Genomic DNA, 18,970 nt, shown 5'->3' with positions numbered 1-18,970 from the left:
AATTAGATATCGTGTTTAGTACTGCCTTAGCGCAAATCGGGTCCTTAAACAGAGAGTCATTACACTTCCATGTCCAATCTCTAGGACCTGCTTGTGGGATTTAATGGGTTAATGTCACTGAGGATTGATCGGATCGGGGGCAGGAGTCATTTGAGGCAGTTGGGTGCCAGACTAGTGCCGAGTGACTCACTAGTAGATAGTCTATGCGAGAATACATGGAGTGCGGGTGTAAGAAAAAAGGTATAGTCTTTAGTTGCCGGGTGCAGTGTACGCCAGATGTCTATCAATCTAAGATTGTGTAATGTGGAGCGGAAAGAGTTTAGCTTGGAATAGGAAATGGGGGTTTTCCCAGAGGATGTGTCAATGCGGGGGTCTAGTACAAAATTCAAGTCGCCACCTACTATGACAGTGCCTTCAGCGACTCCTTTTAGGGTCTCCAAATACTGAGTGATGGCCGTCGTGGGTTGATAGTTGGGTGCATAGAAGGAAGCAATGGTAAACTTCTTTTTCCAAATGGAAATCTTAAGAATCAAATATCTGCCCTGAGGGTCACAATAAGAATCTAATATCTGCGCTGGTAGCGTTTTGTGTAACCCTATGGAAACAACTTTGATTTTGGATTCAGGGTTGGAGCTATGGGACCAAGTGGAGTAATAGCGGTTTCAGAGAGATGGGATCCGGTTAGTCTGAAAGTGGGTCTCTTGGAGAAGTAATTTATGTGCTCTAGCTTTGTGTTGGGCATATAACAATTGGAAACGCTTATTGGGGCTAATAAGATCTTTAGTGTTAGGGGTACGAATTCTCAAAATTTGCAGTTGTACATTGGGTGGTCACATGTGGATAAGGGATGGGGGGAAGGGTCATGAGACAGGCTAAGGTCCCGCATGTGGGGTGAAAAAGTAAAGTGGAATCATAAGTCCAAAACTGCCGTCCGGAAAGGACAGTTGGCCTATGTGGGGAAGTGTCAACCTATGGTGGAGTTGAACAAAACAAATCAATTTAAATCTCACCTGGGGGAATCCGTGTAGCCAGGTGTGTACATGAAATCTCGCAGAGTACAAAAAAACATGTTCAAAGCGTAGATACCATTATTGAAGCATGGAGCAATACAAAGGGAGTAGAATGCTGATAGGGGATTCTGACTATTAAAAGGGTATATGAATACCGGTCAGCCTCCACCTCGCAGCATGTGCCAAGTTTTTGGGCCATAGACCCATCAAAACAATGAAAAGGGGTAAACCACATTAAGTGTGTCAATCCACTGCTGACTTCGAGTGTGTCCACATAACATTGAACGTTCAGCTAGTAACTCTAGCTAAATAGCAGAGAAACCAGTGGGGGACAGCATCAGAGAACCATATTCGGATTTTAGCAATAACATCAACAAAAATGCAAATATAGAGAACTTAGGAAGAGAAAAAAAAAATATATATATATCTACCAGTAGCCACGATGCCCATGGGGTATAGAGGGAACTAACAGTGTCAGTGGTATCAACTCCCAAGGTAGGTCCCTTGTGATCAGCACAATATGAAGAATATACAGTATATTTACTCTTTCACTCTTTCAGAACGTTGAGTAGTGGCTTAAGAGCTCTCCTTTGATCCAGTGTAAACTTGGATAGATCTGGTAGGAGTTGAAGTTGTGCGCCTGTGTATTTGATGGACTCTCTGGCCTTCCGCGTGATATCTTCCTTGGTTCTGTAGAAATGGATCCTGCAGAGCACGTCTCTTGGTCCTTGGGGCTTTTTGCTAGGTGGGCCCAATGTTCTATGGACTTGATCTATCTCTGAGTCCACATCTGTTTGGAACGGATTCTGGCAGACCCCTGATGCAGATAATGCGTGGATTACGGTTTTCAGCATCGTCATGAAGCGAGAATAAGGTTGTAAAATGGGCTTCATGCCTTTCTAAAATTGTACTGTGGGCAGCCATTTGAGTAGAGAGGTCAGCACAAGTGTTCTTCAGCGTGAGTGTGGTGGCTGCAACTTGCTGGATAGAGCGCTGCATGGCCTGGAATTCAGACTTGCAGCTTTCCTCTAATCTGCCAATGCTTTGCTCCAGATCATATCTGGTGGGCAATGCCCCAAGATGTGCCCTCCAGTCCTATTCATCCTCACCTGTTGCTGGAGAGGTAGTAAAAGAAGAGGATTCCTCCATCATTTCAGGAATTTGTGGGTCTTGATTAGAGAATTTGAGGTGCTGGATGCATGAATAGGGGTCCCTTCCATGGTCCCAAAGTCTGCTGAATTCATATGGGCTCTGTCTTGCTGCCTTTTGGGTGACCGCGCTTCCGCCCCTGTATTCGTGGCCGCGGAATAACTAAGGACGTGGTGTGGGCGCCTGAGGAAAAGTATCTGGTGAGCCCGCCCGCTGTGCTCCTGCTGCCTGCCTGGATGTCCCTTCTGGGTCCCCTTGCCTTTGGGACCTATCCAGTGTTGAATATGAGACACTAAAAGTGCTGGCACTGTGTGGACTTCCCCGGGCTGGCGAGAGCTAGGGCAATGTGCCTCCTAGGTGGCCATCAGCCGGCCACGCCCCCCAGTGACTGGTACTTTTGTAAAAACTAAGTAAAAACTTTAGGAAACCATGAGCCACTTGTTGATAGAAAGAATATTATATTCCCGCCTCTGCACATGAAACTGGGTCTGATGAAGCAGTTCGGTAAAGACTGTTTCAAGTACCTTATTTTGGCATTTCTCAGCCTGTCATTTGAAAAAATAAAGGTTGGTGTGTTTGATGGTCCACAGATTCAGCAGCTCATCAAAGATGAACATTTCATCAGGACAATGTCAGAAGTCGAAAAGAATGCTTGGTTTTCATTCAAAGCCATTGTCAAGGACTTTCTTGGAATCACACAAGCAAATAATTACACAGAAATTGTCCAGAAACGCTTGGAGAGCTACAAAATGCTTAGTTGCAATATGAGCATCAAGGTGCATTTTCTGCATAGCCATCTTTCGTAAATTTTTACCTCAACCACTTCCCCGATTAATTTTCAAACGTTTAACTGTAAAAAAAATGTCATAGAGTAACAATTATTACTTTGTATAAACAAAATAAATTTAAATAAACAGTACATTCAAGTTGTTTCTTTATTTTTGCATTGTATGAAAAATTTGTATGTTCTTTTGACAAAAATGGAGGGTACCCTATATCCTAAAAACTGGATGTGATAGCAAAAAAACTGGGGTCATTTCTGGATTAACCACCAAAAAAACAGTAAAAAAACAAGTGTAAGATCTAACTCAACAAAAAAATGGGTTCCCAAGTGTAATTGTGCTTAGGCTAAACATTTAAAGACAAAGGAATTTTTTTGGCCTCCAAATGAATTTTAAATATGAATTGCAGCTGGCCCGCCGCTTCTTTGAAAAAGCTGCTTCTACAATTCCCGGCGTCTATAGACCAGCGGCCCATGTTTTATAGACACACAGAATTGTAGTAGCGTGATTTTTTAGTGAAGAGGGAGTTCCAGCCACTCATAACATTAAGCCCCGACATTGGACTGTCTTATTGACGCAGGGAATTGTAGTAGCGGTACTATTTCTCTATTATAGGCTTGTTCCAGATTGAATGTTAAGCAAAACCTTTGTTTCCATATGAAAATGTTTTATATCTAATAAATCTAAGAAGGAAATCTAATCCAAGAAGGAAAAACCTTAATTTTTTCAATAAAGTTCCAAGTTTGGCCTGTGACTTTGTCTGTTTTTAATTTTGGTCCTCTGTGTATTTGAGTTTGACACTCCTGCTCTATAGGGTATATGAATCAAAGAATCATTGGACAAATTTGCCCAGTTAAAAAGTGGTGGAAATAGAAATACCCAAGTTCATTCAATTTTAATTAAAATACACATTTTTCAGATTGGACTAATGTTTGGCTGAACAACCAACAGGGTCATCCAAAACACTTCTGTGAGCAGAGGCTACAATGACATACTCAACTAACACTGATACAGTATGGTGGTTACCAATCACCTCTTCTAAGGACCACCTACTAAGGACGGTTTTATGAAACACGAAAAAAAAAGAGCAGACCGGAAGCGAAACTAAAGCTTTGCTGTAACTTTCATGACGCAGCTAATATTTTGTCCCTGTAACCTCACTTTACGTAACAGCCAACCACAAGATGGAGGGCGCAGGCAATGATGTCATCACAGTGAGCCGGCACAAAGCTGACAGAAGAGCTCATTGTGTTGATGATTACAGAAGGTGATTAGGTGGTCAGATACACTTACACGGCATGGAGGTTTTGGCGGACGGCACTGGAGACTCAGCTCCAGAGAGAATGTCTGCTTCCCAGCGGAGAGCTGAGATCAGGAGACGGAAACTGATGATTAATTCTGAGGAGAGGATGAATAGGATCATGGGCATACATAAGCCAGTCAGCAGTGGTGAGAGCCTGACCAGATCTGCGCACGATGCGATATTTACTTGTGTTTTGTATCTGTAGGCAGCATGACATTCCTGTTTTATAATTCAATATGGGTGGATGGCGTTCAGGGGCCACATCAGCGTCACAGTAATAACACCACATCTGTCTTACTTGGGTGGACCATCGTGAATCAGTCATTGCTTCAGTGGTGTAAGGACAATGCAAGAGAAGCCTTGTTGTGTCAGAGGATACACATGTGTTTCTGAGGACATTACTGGTGTTGTGCATCACCCTACTCATAGTTATATTAAAATATGAATGGTGTTGTACAGAGCTTTCTGAAAACCTGACAGCATCTCCCCTCCATGTGGTGGAAGCAGTGGGCTGGCTCTTGAGAGATATGTAAAGATCAGAATGCCTTGATGGGTAGATATCAGTCTGAAGTGGGCAATTATATGCAGGCTGCATGTGGGCTACATTTATGTGAGTCTAATCCGCCACGCCTGAAGAAAAGAGATTTTAATAAATGAAAGGGGTGGGACATTAGGGCCGGGGAGGAAAGGGCTAAATGATGCGGGTACCCTCCACCCAAGACATGAGATGGGCTGTATCCTTCAGTATCTCCCAGGGTATCACTTTTCACTGTACTGTGTGCATACAGCTACAGCATTAAGTTAGGTTGCTCTGATTTGTGCTATTCACCACCTCCTCATCATCTCTGTAACATAGAAAAGTGGAGGTTTGTAACTAACATAGGTGAACTCGGCAAAAGGTTCAGGTAGAAAAAAGATTAATGGATTTCTGTCGTGATCGATAGGTATTTTTTTTGTATCTGTAAGTTTATTATCTTTAATAGTATATGAGGGGTGCTGAGAAGTTCCTGGCTTTGCCCAGAAAGAAGAGAGCCAGAGTTATGAAATAACACATTTATTCAGCATATTCCCCCTGAGACTGATGTACTTAGTACAGCGTAGGTGCAGCTTTTCTAGACTGTTCAAATAAAAGTCCTTTGGTTTGGCTGCAAACCAGCTCTCGGCAGCATCTTTGACATCAGAAATGTCCTCAAAACGTTGCCCCTTCAGGTGTTTCTTCAAATTCGGGAACAGATAATAGGGGGGCCAGCTCAGGTGAGTAGGGGGGGATGGTGGACCAATTGGAAACCCAGGACGTTCAATTTGGCAGCAACAACGTTGGACGTGTGCACAGGTGCATTGTCCTGCAAAAAAAGGATCCCTTTGGTCAACTTTCCACAGCGTTTCGTCGTAATTGCCTCCTTCAGCTGGTCGAGGAGGTTAGCATAATACTGTCCGATGATACTAGAGCCCTGAGGTAGGTAATCCACCAACAGAATACCATCTTTGTCCCAGAAAACAGACGCCATGACCTTTTTGGTCGATTTCTGGGTTCGGAACTTCTTCGGCCGCGGGGACCCACTGTGGTGCCATTCTTTTAACTGTTCCTTGGTTTCGGGATCATAGATGCGGAGCCAGGTTTCATCCTCAGTCACTAACCTAGCCAAAAAGTCCTGTGCCTTCAAAATGGGACAAAACAGCTCTGGATGCTTCAACGCAATTCTTCTGATCACTGTTCAAACATTTAGGCACCCACTTCGCTGAAAGCTTGCGCATGTCTAGGATAGTGATGATACAAACCCAACACGCTCCCGTGAGATGTCAAGTATCTGGGCAATACTTTTTGCGGATATTCGTCGATCCTCAATAATAGGCTCATGGACAGCATCGCAGATTGCCGGGTCAGTTGAGGTTGGGTGGTGCCCACTGTGGGGCTCATCTTCAATGGTGAAATGCCCAGTCTTAAAACGAGATATCCAGGTTTTGACAGTGCTGTATGAAGGACACTTCTCCCCCAGTGTTTGTGACATCTCAGTGTGAATGTCCTTTGCTGACTTTCCCTGGAGAAACTAAAACTTCATGACGGCCCGTAACTCCAACAACTTAAAACTTGCTTCTGCCTCTGCCTTCACAGCTTCTCACTAAAAGAAATACAGGTTTAAGAATTGCAAAGACCCAATATTTGCACACTTACATACTAAGATATTAAGCTGTCATATGCCCCCACACTCATTTTTCTATTTCATCTGGAAGGGGGCAAAGCCAGGAACTTCTAAGCACCCTCTCGTATGTGAAAGATCATTTTATGTTCATTGTTATGGTTTACATTCTCTTGGATTTCATGGAATTGTTCAAATATGTCATATTTATACTTTAGGAATCTTCTAGATTGAATTGTGTATCAATGGAAATCTGTGTGGAGAAAATTTGAAGGCTGCCATTGTAGCCCTTTGCTTCTGAAAAAGTTAGTAACCCAGTTGTCATCCAATGTACATCATTCAGTGAAAAGAGATACCTTTCATATTCATACAAGCTTTTACATTAAGATTGAACCAGGTGATTGTACAATTCCTGCTAACAGATGTCATCTGCTAAGAATGAACTTGGAAGTGCTCTGTTCTGAAGTTTTTACTGATCAGGGACATTGTTAGTTTTATTGGTTATTTTATACATGCCAAAGGAACGGTGGCATATGCCTTCTACAGCTAACAAAATATGGACCCTAGGGACTTTTTTTTTACCTAAACAAGAATCACTTTTCAAGCTTCTAACATGAATTAAATGTTTACAGTACAGGCATTCCTCCTTTAGTGACTTACCTGTTTACCACCCACACAACCGGATTCTCTGAGGAGTACACTGTACAGTTTACATCCACACGATTTCTCCTCTTTGGTCTTCTGGGCTCCCTCTGGTTCCCTCCTTCACGATTCCCGGTCTGCAGACAGTTACTGAAACTTGAACGTGTTACTGAAAGGCGCTGCACACTCCCAGTGCTGCCGACTAGGTCTTTCCTATGCTCCTCACTTAATGACGAATTCACTTAATGACCAGGTCGCAGGAACAGAACCTTTTAGTTATCGAGGAGCGTCTGTAAACACACACTGACACTGCTTCTGTATAGCAATTAATATAACATTTGGCTGTATCAGTTGTATAATTTGCTTCTGAGTCTAGCTTGGACTCCTTTCCCCTCCTCACTCACAAAAGTGTCCTGCCTGGAAATTATCCAGCTGTCTGTAAGTGACAATGGTACAAGCTGAGATGTTGTCAGTGCAGAGCATAGAAACCCCTTGTTTTCACTGATAATGTGCAGGCACTCCCCAACACAGCTCAAGGTTTGGAATATTTCTATGCATCAGCATTTAAACTTAATATTAAAAGCTTCTGACACCCCTGAAAATTACTGTCAAAAGGGGCCAATTTATCATAGGGAAAACAGTCTGTTTGGCAGAGTGAGAACTCCATGGACTGTAATATGGAATCAGTTTTTTTCTTTTCTGTTTTTTTTTCTTAACAGCAATTGAGACTTTTGAACTGTTAGATGTAGTATTATTACTAATATTATTAATAAACTGTATTTATATAGAACCTACATATTATGCAGCACTGTGCAATAAATAGTTGCAAATGATAAACTGATATATCCACAAGGTACCACTAATGCTGCATTTCTGTCAATTAGAAGCTGTAAGGTACATCTGTGGCCTCTTATTGCTTTGCTATGGGGCTGCCGCAGGTAGCATTTCCCTGTGAGGCAACCTCACTGCTAGTGTGAATTCAGCCTCAGGAGTCAACTGCTAAAACACAGATTTCATTTGCACACGGGTAATAGACACAGAAATACATATGACCGGTATTTTAACTACCAAATGATTTACAGTTCTGCTTGAAAGTGGAGGGGATCTGTGGTTTTTCCTGCTGCAGTTTAAACTGTACTTACAGGCCCCCTCTACATCTTCCCACTGAGTAGATGGTGAAATCTAAATCAGCATACTGATGAGCTCATTTCTCTGTCACTCAGATTTTTATTATAATTTGCAATCTTTTTGCACTGCAGCACACTTGATTAACTCCTAGTGCCCCTAGACTGAGCTCTTTTGCAAAAGGGTTGATGTAAAGTTCATGTACCTTTACTGCTTATATTTAGAAACATTGATTCAGCCATGTATGAGGGTTGCTCTAAATCTATGCAGTGCTTAATTGAACCTTATGTTTCGTGTTTTATGTGTGCTGCATTAATGCAGCCATTAAAACAGATGGAAAAAAAAACACAAAGCATATAATTGTCCAACAACATAATATGCTATGAAATGTCCCCATACATTGCAGTACACAGCAATGCAGGGGCTCTTTCTTAATTTGTTTTGTGTCTTAATTTGTTTTGTGGTGTCACAACAAGGAATGTTATGTGCATTACAGTGACACAGATATCTGAATTGGCCCTAAATGACAGTGCTGCATAAGTTTGTGCTATATAAAGTTATGTCCTTGCAGTGAAGCAGTGGGTGCCTGTATGTCTCTTGAAGTAGCTTGGTGCAGTTCCAGTAAAAGCTTATGGTTTCCTACATGGGCATGAGAGGCCAGTGCATGGTCCTTTCAAGCAAGAAAAGCAAGCACACACCCAAAATGTGGTAGTGCTACTACCAAATCTGGATATCCAGACATAGGCAGTATTTTTTTTTGTACAGTACAGTACAGGGCTTCTTCTTGCCATATGCATTATGTCCTTTTTTATATAACTAATGACACACAGGCTTTTTTTTTTGTACATGTTGGGATGAAGTAGTAGTAGTATCTTGTTTCCTCTCTGGAAATCCTACCCAGGGTAGATGAGTGTTCTACAGAGCTTGGAGAGTGGTGCTCACCTAAAGTAGTGGGTGGTACCAAAGGTAACCTCTTGATAAAACTCTGTTAGTGGTTGCACATCTAATATGAAATTGGTTGCCTTTATTGGCATTCTAGGAAATATAATCAGTGGTTGCATGATTGATTTATATATGACTTTACTGCACTACTTGTGTTCTGATCTGGCCTTAAGGTAAACTGCTAATATTGCCCTATTTGGGGTTTACATTGTACCATGTTGTTTCTATTTTGTCTATTAGCCATTGTGTTTTTTTTTTTCTGTTTACAACCCAATATGTTTTAAGACACGGCAAAGTTGATAACATAATATATTATTTATAGTTAACTTTTTTTATATTAAATGAACTACACTTGCAAAATAATGCTCTGTGACTGTTCAGAAGCTGCAACTAATATTACCACATCCCTACAAGCTGCCTCTGAAAGAAAGGGTGCCTGGTCATATTTGCCTGCATTTGATGCCTTAACACAACATATATTAACATGCATTCATTAAAGCACCACATCTCTCTAAAATGTAAATCATCTTTAGGGGTTAGCATAGGTTATTAGTCAGGGAAATTGCTGGAGTCTGAATGGACTTTAATATTTAAGTGTTGTTAAACCTAAAACCTCTCCTTTACTAATAACTATTGTGGGTAATCTGTTTATTTTATTAAATGGTTTCCTTGTATTTGTAAAATACTTCTTAATCCTGCGTTTTATGGGTAATACTTGTATAGAGATGATAAGAAAACCACAGGGTGCTCACTTGTTTAATATCGCTTGTTTGTAATATTGTTTGTCATGTCGCCCTGCTAGCTCCCAAATTATTATACTGGATACAACATTGACACACAGCGTATTCCTAAGCACCCTTTGTAAGACCCTTTGATCACTGGCAGGTATATTTTTCTGAGCTTCCAATAGATTTGACTGATAGTAACAGAGGTTCCATTTCTTTTAGCTGGTGTTTTCTCAAAACCTTGAAAAAATTATCTTTTTTTAAATTTTTTTTATTACTATTATTATTATTATTTTTAGATGAACTTCGAATTGAAAAACTTGACAAGCCAGACTCCCTACTATTGCAGTCATCATTGTCTAAGCGAGGGGCTATATTTTCAGGAGATACTGCCCCTTCAGGTGACCACTCTTGTTCAGAAGGCATGGCAATAAACCTGGAGGAACGGATGGACTTCAACAAGAGTTCCAATTTCGGAAAAGATAGCAATGGACTCCGAAACAGAACAGATGTTACTGCAGAGTCTACCCCAGGAGGCCTGAACCAATACTTAACAAGATTTGATGAAGCAATGAAACTTCGAAACCAGATCAATAATGACAAGCCAGTTCCTGACAATACCAATGGCGTAGATGAAATGGACTCTTTCCGCATTTTTAGACTTGTGGGAAGTGCCATCCTTGCTGTGTTTGTTAGAATGTTTGTGTGCAAATACTTGGTAAGTTAGTGATGTTTTTTTTTTTTTTTTTTTTTTTCTAGACCTTAATTTAGCTAGAAGCTTTTCATGTAGAAGTAATCCATCATTTTTTTTCCAAGGTGGCTGTCTGTGTACCCTTCTCTCTCTTATCCTTCGCTCATGGTCCTGGGGCTCCTTGTGCGCGCACACACATATGAATGCAATCGCTCTTGTAGGGAGCACACATGTATATAAGCAATGATTGTGCAATGCATATTTGGTATTGCCACAGATACAGCATTCAGAGGAATAATTTTAGGGCCAATATTTAAGGTTAAATAGAAACTGGTATACTGTAGAGGTTTGAAAAGTAAATGCTCTGGTGCGTAAGCAGTTACATATGCATTTTTCATTAAAATAATTACTGTTGGTCGAACAGCCGAGTGTTTGATTCGGCAGCTATTTGATCGAATAGCCTGATATTTTTCGGGTGATTGAATGCCGAATTCGAACACCATTAGAGTCTGGGGGGGGGGTATTCAGGTTTTTTTTAGGACTATGTAAAACTCCAAAAGCACTCGGGGGCGGACTGCTGACAGCTCCGCTTCCCTGATTGCTCTTGCAGCCCTAGCGTAACTGTAGTATGTGTTCTTGGATAGAGATTCTCTATCCAAGAACACATATGGAACAGCAGTTCATCTGCAGTCACAGCTAATTAGAAGCAGTCGCATGCCTCCTCCAATCAGCTGTCACCGCAAAGTTCCCGCAGTCACCAGGCTGTACTTTTCAGCCCGGTGACCGTGGGAACTGAACTGCAGATGAACTCTCAATAGAGAAACTACATTGAGAGTTCATCTGCAGTCACAGCTGATTGAAAGCACTCGTGTGCATAAATGATAAGTACAGCCCAGTGACCATAGGAACTGAACTCAGTGGATTATTATGTCTCTCAATGAAGAAACTCCTTGTAAGTTCATCTAGGGTTCGCCTTTTTTTTTTTTTTTTTTTTTTTTTTAATGTATTTTTAAACACGAATTTGCAAAGTCGAATTTCGTGTTTTTGGGTCAGATCTGCCCAAATTCAAACTGCCATTTTCGGCTTGAATATAGGGAACACCAACACTAATTTAATACCATTAAAATTCTTATGGTCCTTATTCAGGCACTAACTGTAATGGAATAACAACTTTGTTGCAGTTGCTTTCCTAAGTTGGCATTGCCACTACTGGTATTAGGAAGTTAGTTTAGGGCAATATTCTGTAGTCGAAACTGGAGGAAGTGAATGAATGCAAGATATGGATGGAAAAGGCTGGATGAGATCAGCAACTCTAAGATAAGAATACATGTTTGTGTATGTAAAAAAAGGGCAGTAGTTTGGTATACAGTAATTTATTAACCAAAACTTTGCCCAGTTAAGAGTTTAGATCTACAAAATACTTGAAATATGGAATTACTTAGATTTACTCTGAGTTTTTCATTAGAAAAAATTGTTTAAGTTGGATGAATAAATTAAATACGTAAATAACTTGATCCTTTATATTTTTAAATGGAGGTACATCTGCAATATAAAGTTCTACAGTACAGTTTTTTGTGCTGTTTTTTGTGTTTTTCATAATTGTCCCCATTAAACACTCTCTCTTGTGGTCTCTCTTTTCTAAAAACAAATAGTTTTGAAATGTATTTTTTAGGAAACAATCTTGACAGCTTGTTAAAAAAATTCTTCTCTTATCTTAATGTTGTAAATAACATTCTTCCCAAAGCTTTTCTGTACTACCTATGAAACTATATATAGAAAAAGGGTATTTTATTATTAAATGAAGTTTTAAAACATGGAATCAAAATGTAAATTTCTTAGGTGTATTGTGATAAACCCAGCAAGTAAGACAGTTCTCTGATTTTCCAGTAGCTTTATCATGGCCTGTTGGGGTTTTTTACAGAAAACATTGTAAAGTTGGTTTTAGGATCCTTTAATAAGTGGAAAGTGGCATTGTCGATTATTCTTTGCATCATCTCTGTAATTGGCTTTGACTTCTTTGTTTGTGTTTGTTTACAGTCAATATTTGCTCCGTTCCTCACATTACAACTTGCATTTATGGGATTATCCAAATATTTTCCAAAGGTAAGATTTAAGTTGTAATTTTAAATGATGTGTTGTTGGATATATGCCTATATTATTTTTTCACACAAGCATGTACGAGGGGGTACTGAGAAGTTCCTGGCTTTGCCCAGAAAGAAGAGAGGCGAAGTTATGAAATAACACATTTATTCAACATATCCCCCCTAAAACTGATGCACTTATTACAGCATAGTTGCAGCTTTTCTAGATCGTTCAAATAAAATTCCTTTGGTCAGGCTGCAAACCAGCTCTCAACAGCATATTTGACGTCAGAAATGTCCTTTAAAAATGTTGCCTCGTCAGGTGTTTCTTTAAATTCGGGAACAGATAATAGTCCGAAGGGGCCAGGTCAGGTGAGTACGTTGAACGTGTGCACGGGTGCATTGTTCTGCAAAAAAAGGATCTCTTTGGTCAACTTTCCACGGCATTTCGTCTTAATTGCCTCCTTCACCCGGTACAGAAAGTTAGCATAATACTGTCCGGTGATACTAGAGCCCTGAGGTAGGTAGTCCACCAACAGAATGCCGTCTTTTGTGAGTGAACCCCTCTTGCCATTATTAGACATTTTTAATTGGACTACCTGTCCGAAGCTATCTACAATTAGGTGTAAATGAATGTAGTAAATAATTTTGTAAAACATCTAGGAGGTTATGTATTATGCAAATTACAATATATAGTTAGATGCAAATATCACTTAGCAAAGTCTTTTCTTGACAGGTTTCTGACTCCCTGCACAGGAGAGAGTTTTCATATTTTCACTCAAAGCAGATGCATAGTTAGCAAGTAGTCAGTTTTAATTCAGCCAAAGGAGGAATTTTAAATCAAGATGTAGTATTATATGAATCTGTCACACATTCAATCTCATTTTTCCTGCTGTGTATTGCCTTGCTTTGAGCCTGATTTGATAAATGTCACCTATAGTGTATATACGCATACATTTTAAATTAAATTGGCCATTTTAAATTGGATCAAAAGTTTTTGAGAATGAATAGGATGGACATGTGAGGTGAAAAATAGGAGAAGGTCATTAGCAAACAGAGCCATCTTATACTGATAACCACAAACTGTGAGCTCCTGAATTCATGGGTTTTGGCAAAGGCAGTAGGCCCTTATGTATTCCAAACCTTGCTAGTCAAATATCGGATGCAAGTGTGTAGTAGTTTTGTAGGGTTTCAACCTTAGGAATAATTGTGTTTACATTTTGCACCCCCTAACTTAGCAATCAATTTAACCTCCTGGGTGGTTCATTTCTGTCCGGATTTTTATGTCTAAAAGCTGTAAATTGTTTTTCAAGAAAATTTATTTTACAGTATAATATAATAATGAGTATAATAAACTTTGAAACACAAAATCATGTCAAAATAATAAATTAAATAAATTAAAATTAAAAAAAATTTAATAATTAATGTATTATAAATTTTGTTTAAATTTATTATTTTGACATGATTTTGTGTTTCAAACTTTATTATACTCGCTATTATATGGTAAAATACATTTTCATGGAAGACACATGTAGTACATGTACACATGTACTAAGACAGATGTACTGCTTTTAGACATATAAATCCACTGTATTTTGTATTGAATGCAATTCCTGCCACTCAACCCAAACGCAACGGTCGCACCCAGCGACGTCACCGGGATCTCCCGGGTGACTTATCGGATGCAGAGGATGCCGCCCAGAGGATGCAAGAGGGCGGGGATTTTGAAGGACGCTGGCGGGCCAGGTAACGTAGTATTTATTATTGTTTTTCATTGTTTTAGCTACCCCGAGTGTAGCTCAGGGTTACTGCTTTTAGCAGTTTTTTTTTTTTTACCCCGAGCCACACCCGGGGTTACTGCTGGGGAGGTTAATCAAGTGTGCTAGCATGGCCTCTCTCAGTATTTACTGACGAGAGAGACAAAAATCCTCTGTAATATTACAAACACATCCCAACCTGCCTTCAGCCTGAACTTAAACTAGTATAAAATAACCCATGTTCTTCCCTGATCTTAATCTGAAGCCTTCGACCTACAAGTCATAAAAATCCCATTGACTTTCATTTACAGAGCTTTTGGCAGTTCAGGGGCTACTTTTGGCATGCTTTATGCTGTTCTATTATTTAGATGCAGTATATCCTAAGAAGGGTCATTGTGAACTGCTGGAAAAGCAGGTAAAAAACAGCCCCTTCTTGTTAAAGCTGTTTGCTAGTCATAATACACCCTTTTTCAATTCTAAGGGTTTGCATGTTAGGACATAAAAATAATCTGATCCTTAGAAGTTTTTAAAATTAGGTAATTACAACCTCAGATTTACCAAACCATGACGTAATATACTGTCGCTATTTTATATACCCCTAACACTTATATAGGGATTGAGAGGGTAAGCCAAATGCTAGTAATCAAATACTTTTTTTTTGTTTTTTTTGTGAAAAACAAGTTTTTGTCAGTTTGCTGTTCCTCTACAATCTAGAAAGACTTACAAGACCATTTCTAAACAATTCAAAGTCCATCATTCTGCAGTAGGATTATTCAAAAGTGGAAAATATTCAATTCAGCTGCCAATCTGCCCAGTGGTGGTCTTCTTAGCAAATTCACCCTAAGGTCTGATCATTTACTGGTCAGAAAAAATTGCAAAAAAACCCAAGAGATACATATCAAATTCTACATGCCTCGGTCAGAATGTTAAATGTTTGGGAAGGGTTTACAGTATAAAAGCCTCTTAAAAAGAACATGCCAGCACATTTGGAATCAAATGTGAGTCAATTTGTGCAACAGGTAAAGCTTGAAATTGGGTCATGCAACAGGACAATGATCCATCAGACAGGGCAATGACCATCAAATGTAAAATAGAATGTCAGTCTTTTAAATGCTGAAAGTAAAAAATGTGTAATTTTATTTTTAGGGGGAGAAGAAAACAAAGACAACTGTTCTCACTGCTGCCCTTTTATTGTCTGGAATTCCGTCTGAGGTGATCAGTCGCTCACTGGATACATACAGCAAGATGGCAGATGTTTTTACTGACCTGTGTATTTACTTTTTCACCTTTATCTTCTGTCATGAAGTGCTTTTATTTCTTGGCACAGAAGATCTATGACAGTTCAATATTCCTCCGATAGACTGTATATCTTTCTGGCCTTACTGCCTGATACTTAGTTACTTGCCAGGAGATTTAAATCATAAGCTACATAGCTATTTTAAGTCCAAAACTGGGAAACACACTGTGGTGCCTAAATCAAATATTTAATGTTATATTGTTGGGGAATATTATGTTTAAAATGTAGGGTAACCATTTTTATTGTTTTAAGGCTAATTTATAAAATATCCAAGTACTGGAAATGCTTGTCTAACATATTAGTTATCATATCAAAAGGGAAATATGTTGTTACCCAGGTTTCTACCATGCATGGATGTAATGTGCTTTGAAATACATGTGTCTATGGTTTTCCCAGTTTGTTTGTGGTGATTGTATATAAGGGTTTTTAAACCTTTTTTGTTGCTTTACCTGTACCTAAAACTGCCTGTTTTTGTTTTTTTTGCTCACAAGAAACTAGTAGAAATTTTCTGAATAGGCACAGGTACTGCAGTAACATCCTGTAAAGATGTAATTGCAGCCAGTGTCCCTATTCATATTTCCCCTAAGTAAACAAAACAAACATAATTTTATTATGAAAAAGTCAAAACTTCTGACCAGGGCTGGGGAGTAGTAGTTAGTACATGTTTCCTTTCTTCAACTCCAGGTACACAATACTTGCTTTTGATTCCATAGCCATTCTTCTGGGAATAAATTTCTTGCTATCTGTGCCCTTCCTGTTCCTGAAATATCAAGCACATTAAAAATATTTGTAATGCTGGAGTTTGATTTTGACATAGAATTGAGTTTCCTCTCGACAACTAGGGTTTTGTCATAATATGCAAGTATGCAAAGCACATTTGCATATTGTGGCAAATTTGCCTACTAAACTAGCCCACTTCAATGCTGCACTGGTAACTCAAATACTTCATAAATCGCTGGTGCCTAAAAATGTAATTTCCTGTTGGTTTCCTCTATGGAAAGGATTATGACTACGAGACCCATATGCTGCTTGGTGTGTGGCTCATGGGTGCACATGCTTTATGCAGTTATTCATATTGTGTTGGGGGAACATACCCCTGCTTCTGCTTTTTTTTTTTTTTTTTTTTTTTTTTTTTTTTTTTGCAAACAAGATATGCTTTATATTTTGGCAGTTACAACTGTGGTTCTCCTTTATGCAGGCTTAGCAAACAATTCTGAGTTGGGGTGTGTTTGGATCTTTTTGATACCATTTGTGCTTCTCTTTACTTACCCCCTTTCCCTCGTAGTAACTACAGATTTGCTCTAGTTTTTTTTTTTTCTATATAGCTGTAGTTTGCATCCTTCTCATTCCTATACATTGCCAATCCATGCTGCGTTTTTACTAAAACTGAAATGGTAAGGTGATCACAATGGCAAATGTGCATTTTTCTTTACATTTGTTTTCCTTTTTTTATTTTATGTTTTACTATAAATAATAAGTTTACACCAATGTAGCTTGAAAATGTTTTTCGGAAGTCGTAAACAACTGTGTGATAAATTAAAGTGAACAACGATAACATTTATTGAGATAAAACACTAAACGTAAACCAAGATTTCCTAATTCTTGTTACATTTTTGTGTTGCATGCACATCTTACGGTATCCTTTTCTCATATGTGTATTCAGTTTGAATTGCGGATAATAGTTTAGAGATGTTGGGGGATTTGCTATGCTTCCATAAATTGACTATAGCATGTCTGCGTGCAAAAAGGATGTTACTAACAAGAGTTCTGTATTGTGAGGGGAAGTTATCTATTCCCAAGCTAAATATCAATAAAGCTGGTGACAGTTTGGTTACATAGTCTGTTAGAGAAGATGTCAGTTTAAAAAATGTGTTCCAAAACCTGGTTTGGTTAGGCTGTTAAATTACCAAATCATATGTTTAAAATGACCAGAGCCACAATGCAAACAAACATTAAAGATGTATGTTTAAAACTAGAATAGTTTTAATTTTAAAATAAAATTAATAATAATATTAATCATAATTAAAAAAAGCATTAAATGCATCAGTTCTGCCTACTTGAAAAGTATGTCCAGTACTGAAAGAATGTATAGTGTGTGTGTGTGTGTGTGTGTGTGTGTGTGTGTGTGTATGTGTGTGTGTGTGTGTGTGTATATATGTATATGTGTATGTATGTATGTATGTGTATATGTATATATATATATATATATATATATATATATATATATATATATATATATATATATATATACACCCACCCACACATGTATATACTGTGAATCTAAGAATACTTCAAAAACAATAACATTTATCATTTCAATGTATCAATTTATAGCATACAAAGTTCATAAACAGTAAAAAAAAAAAAACCTAAACCAAATCAATTTTCGTGTGTTCATCCTTTTTTTCTTCCAGGTACATATATCCCCTACTTTATGCACATGTGGGCTAAATACATGCATGTTTCATACCTTCTGTGAGAATAAAACTAGGGAAGCTATAAAATGATTTGGGTATTATTGTAGATCAAAGACTTAAAAATATCATGCAATGCCTACAGTTTTCAAAGAAAGTACAATACTTTCTTGTATTAGACGTAGTATAGACAGAAGCTTGCCCATAGAGTATAAAGTTCAGTTTTGAGCATCAGTTTACAAATGGATGTTGAGGAAATAGAGAGAGTGCAGAGAGGGGCAAAAAAAAAGTGCTAAAATAAATTAAATTAAAACCCTCAGGATGGCTGATCCAGGTTATACATGTGATGATGTAATGATTGCTTAGAACAGTGGTGCCCAACCCTTTTTCATCTGGGGGCAGCTGTTGACATTGGGATAAAACTTGCGGGCCACAATGGAAACAAACATTAAAGATGTATGTTTAAAACGAGAATAGTTTTAATTTAAAATGAAATTAGATTGAAATGTTTCTAGTTGTTGAAACGTACATGCACCAAATAAAAGAAATGTCAAATTAGGAATTTTTGCATTTACCATTTATTGCTCATTTTATTAACCTTCTGGGCGTTTCACTAATGTCTGGATTTCTGTACCAAAAGAGGTTACCGAAATATGTCCAAACAAGGGTCTAGTAGATATCCTGAATATAATAAAGTTTGAAACACACAATCATGCAAAAAAAAAGTTTAATAATAAAATTTAATAAAAAAACACAAAAATCAGTTTAACACCCCCCCCCCAGTGTTCTAATTCTGTCAGTTTTTTGATGCAAAAAGTGATCCTATTTGCATAGAAATTTTTGTTTATATTGTGGGCCTGTAATTCTTAGGATTAACTCCCGGGTATGATAATTATATTTATTATATTATAATA

At 38.5% G+C, this 18,970-nt stretch overlaps 1 protein-coding gene across 1 annotated transcript; it reads left to right on the top strand.

Moving 5' to 3' along the window:
* Positions 1-4,144: 4,144 nt before the first annotated feature.
* On the top strand, positions 4,145-16,037 carry CAMLG (calcium modulating ligand). Its single transcript, XM_072400752.1, has 4 exons — positions 4,145-4,390; positions 10,116-10,534; positions 12,545-12,610; positions 15,492-16,037. Exons 1-4 carry the CDS (start codon positions 4,240-4,242, stop codon positions 15,681-15,683), a joined length of 828 nt encoding a protein of 275 aa, XP_072256853.1. The 5' UTR covers positions 4,145-4,239; the 3' UTR covers positions 15,684-16,037.
* The last annotated feature ends 2,933 nt before the right edge of the window (positions 16,038-18,970 follow it).

Source organism: Pyxicephalus adspersus, chromosome 2 (assembly GCF_032062135.1).
Source record: "Pyxicephalus adspersus chromosome 2, UCB_Pads_2.0, whole genome shotgun sequence".
Taxonomy (NCBI): Eukaryota; Metazoa; Chordata; class Amphibia; order Anura; family Pyxicephalidae; genus Pyxicephalus; species Pyxicephalus adspersus.
This window is presented reverse-complemented; position numbering and strand designations above follow the sequence as displayed.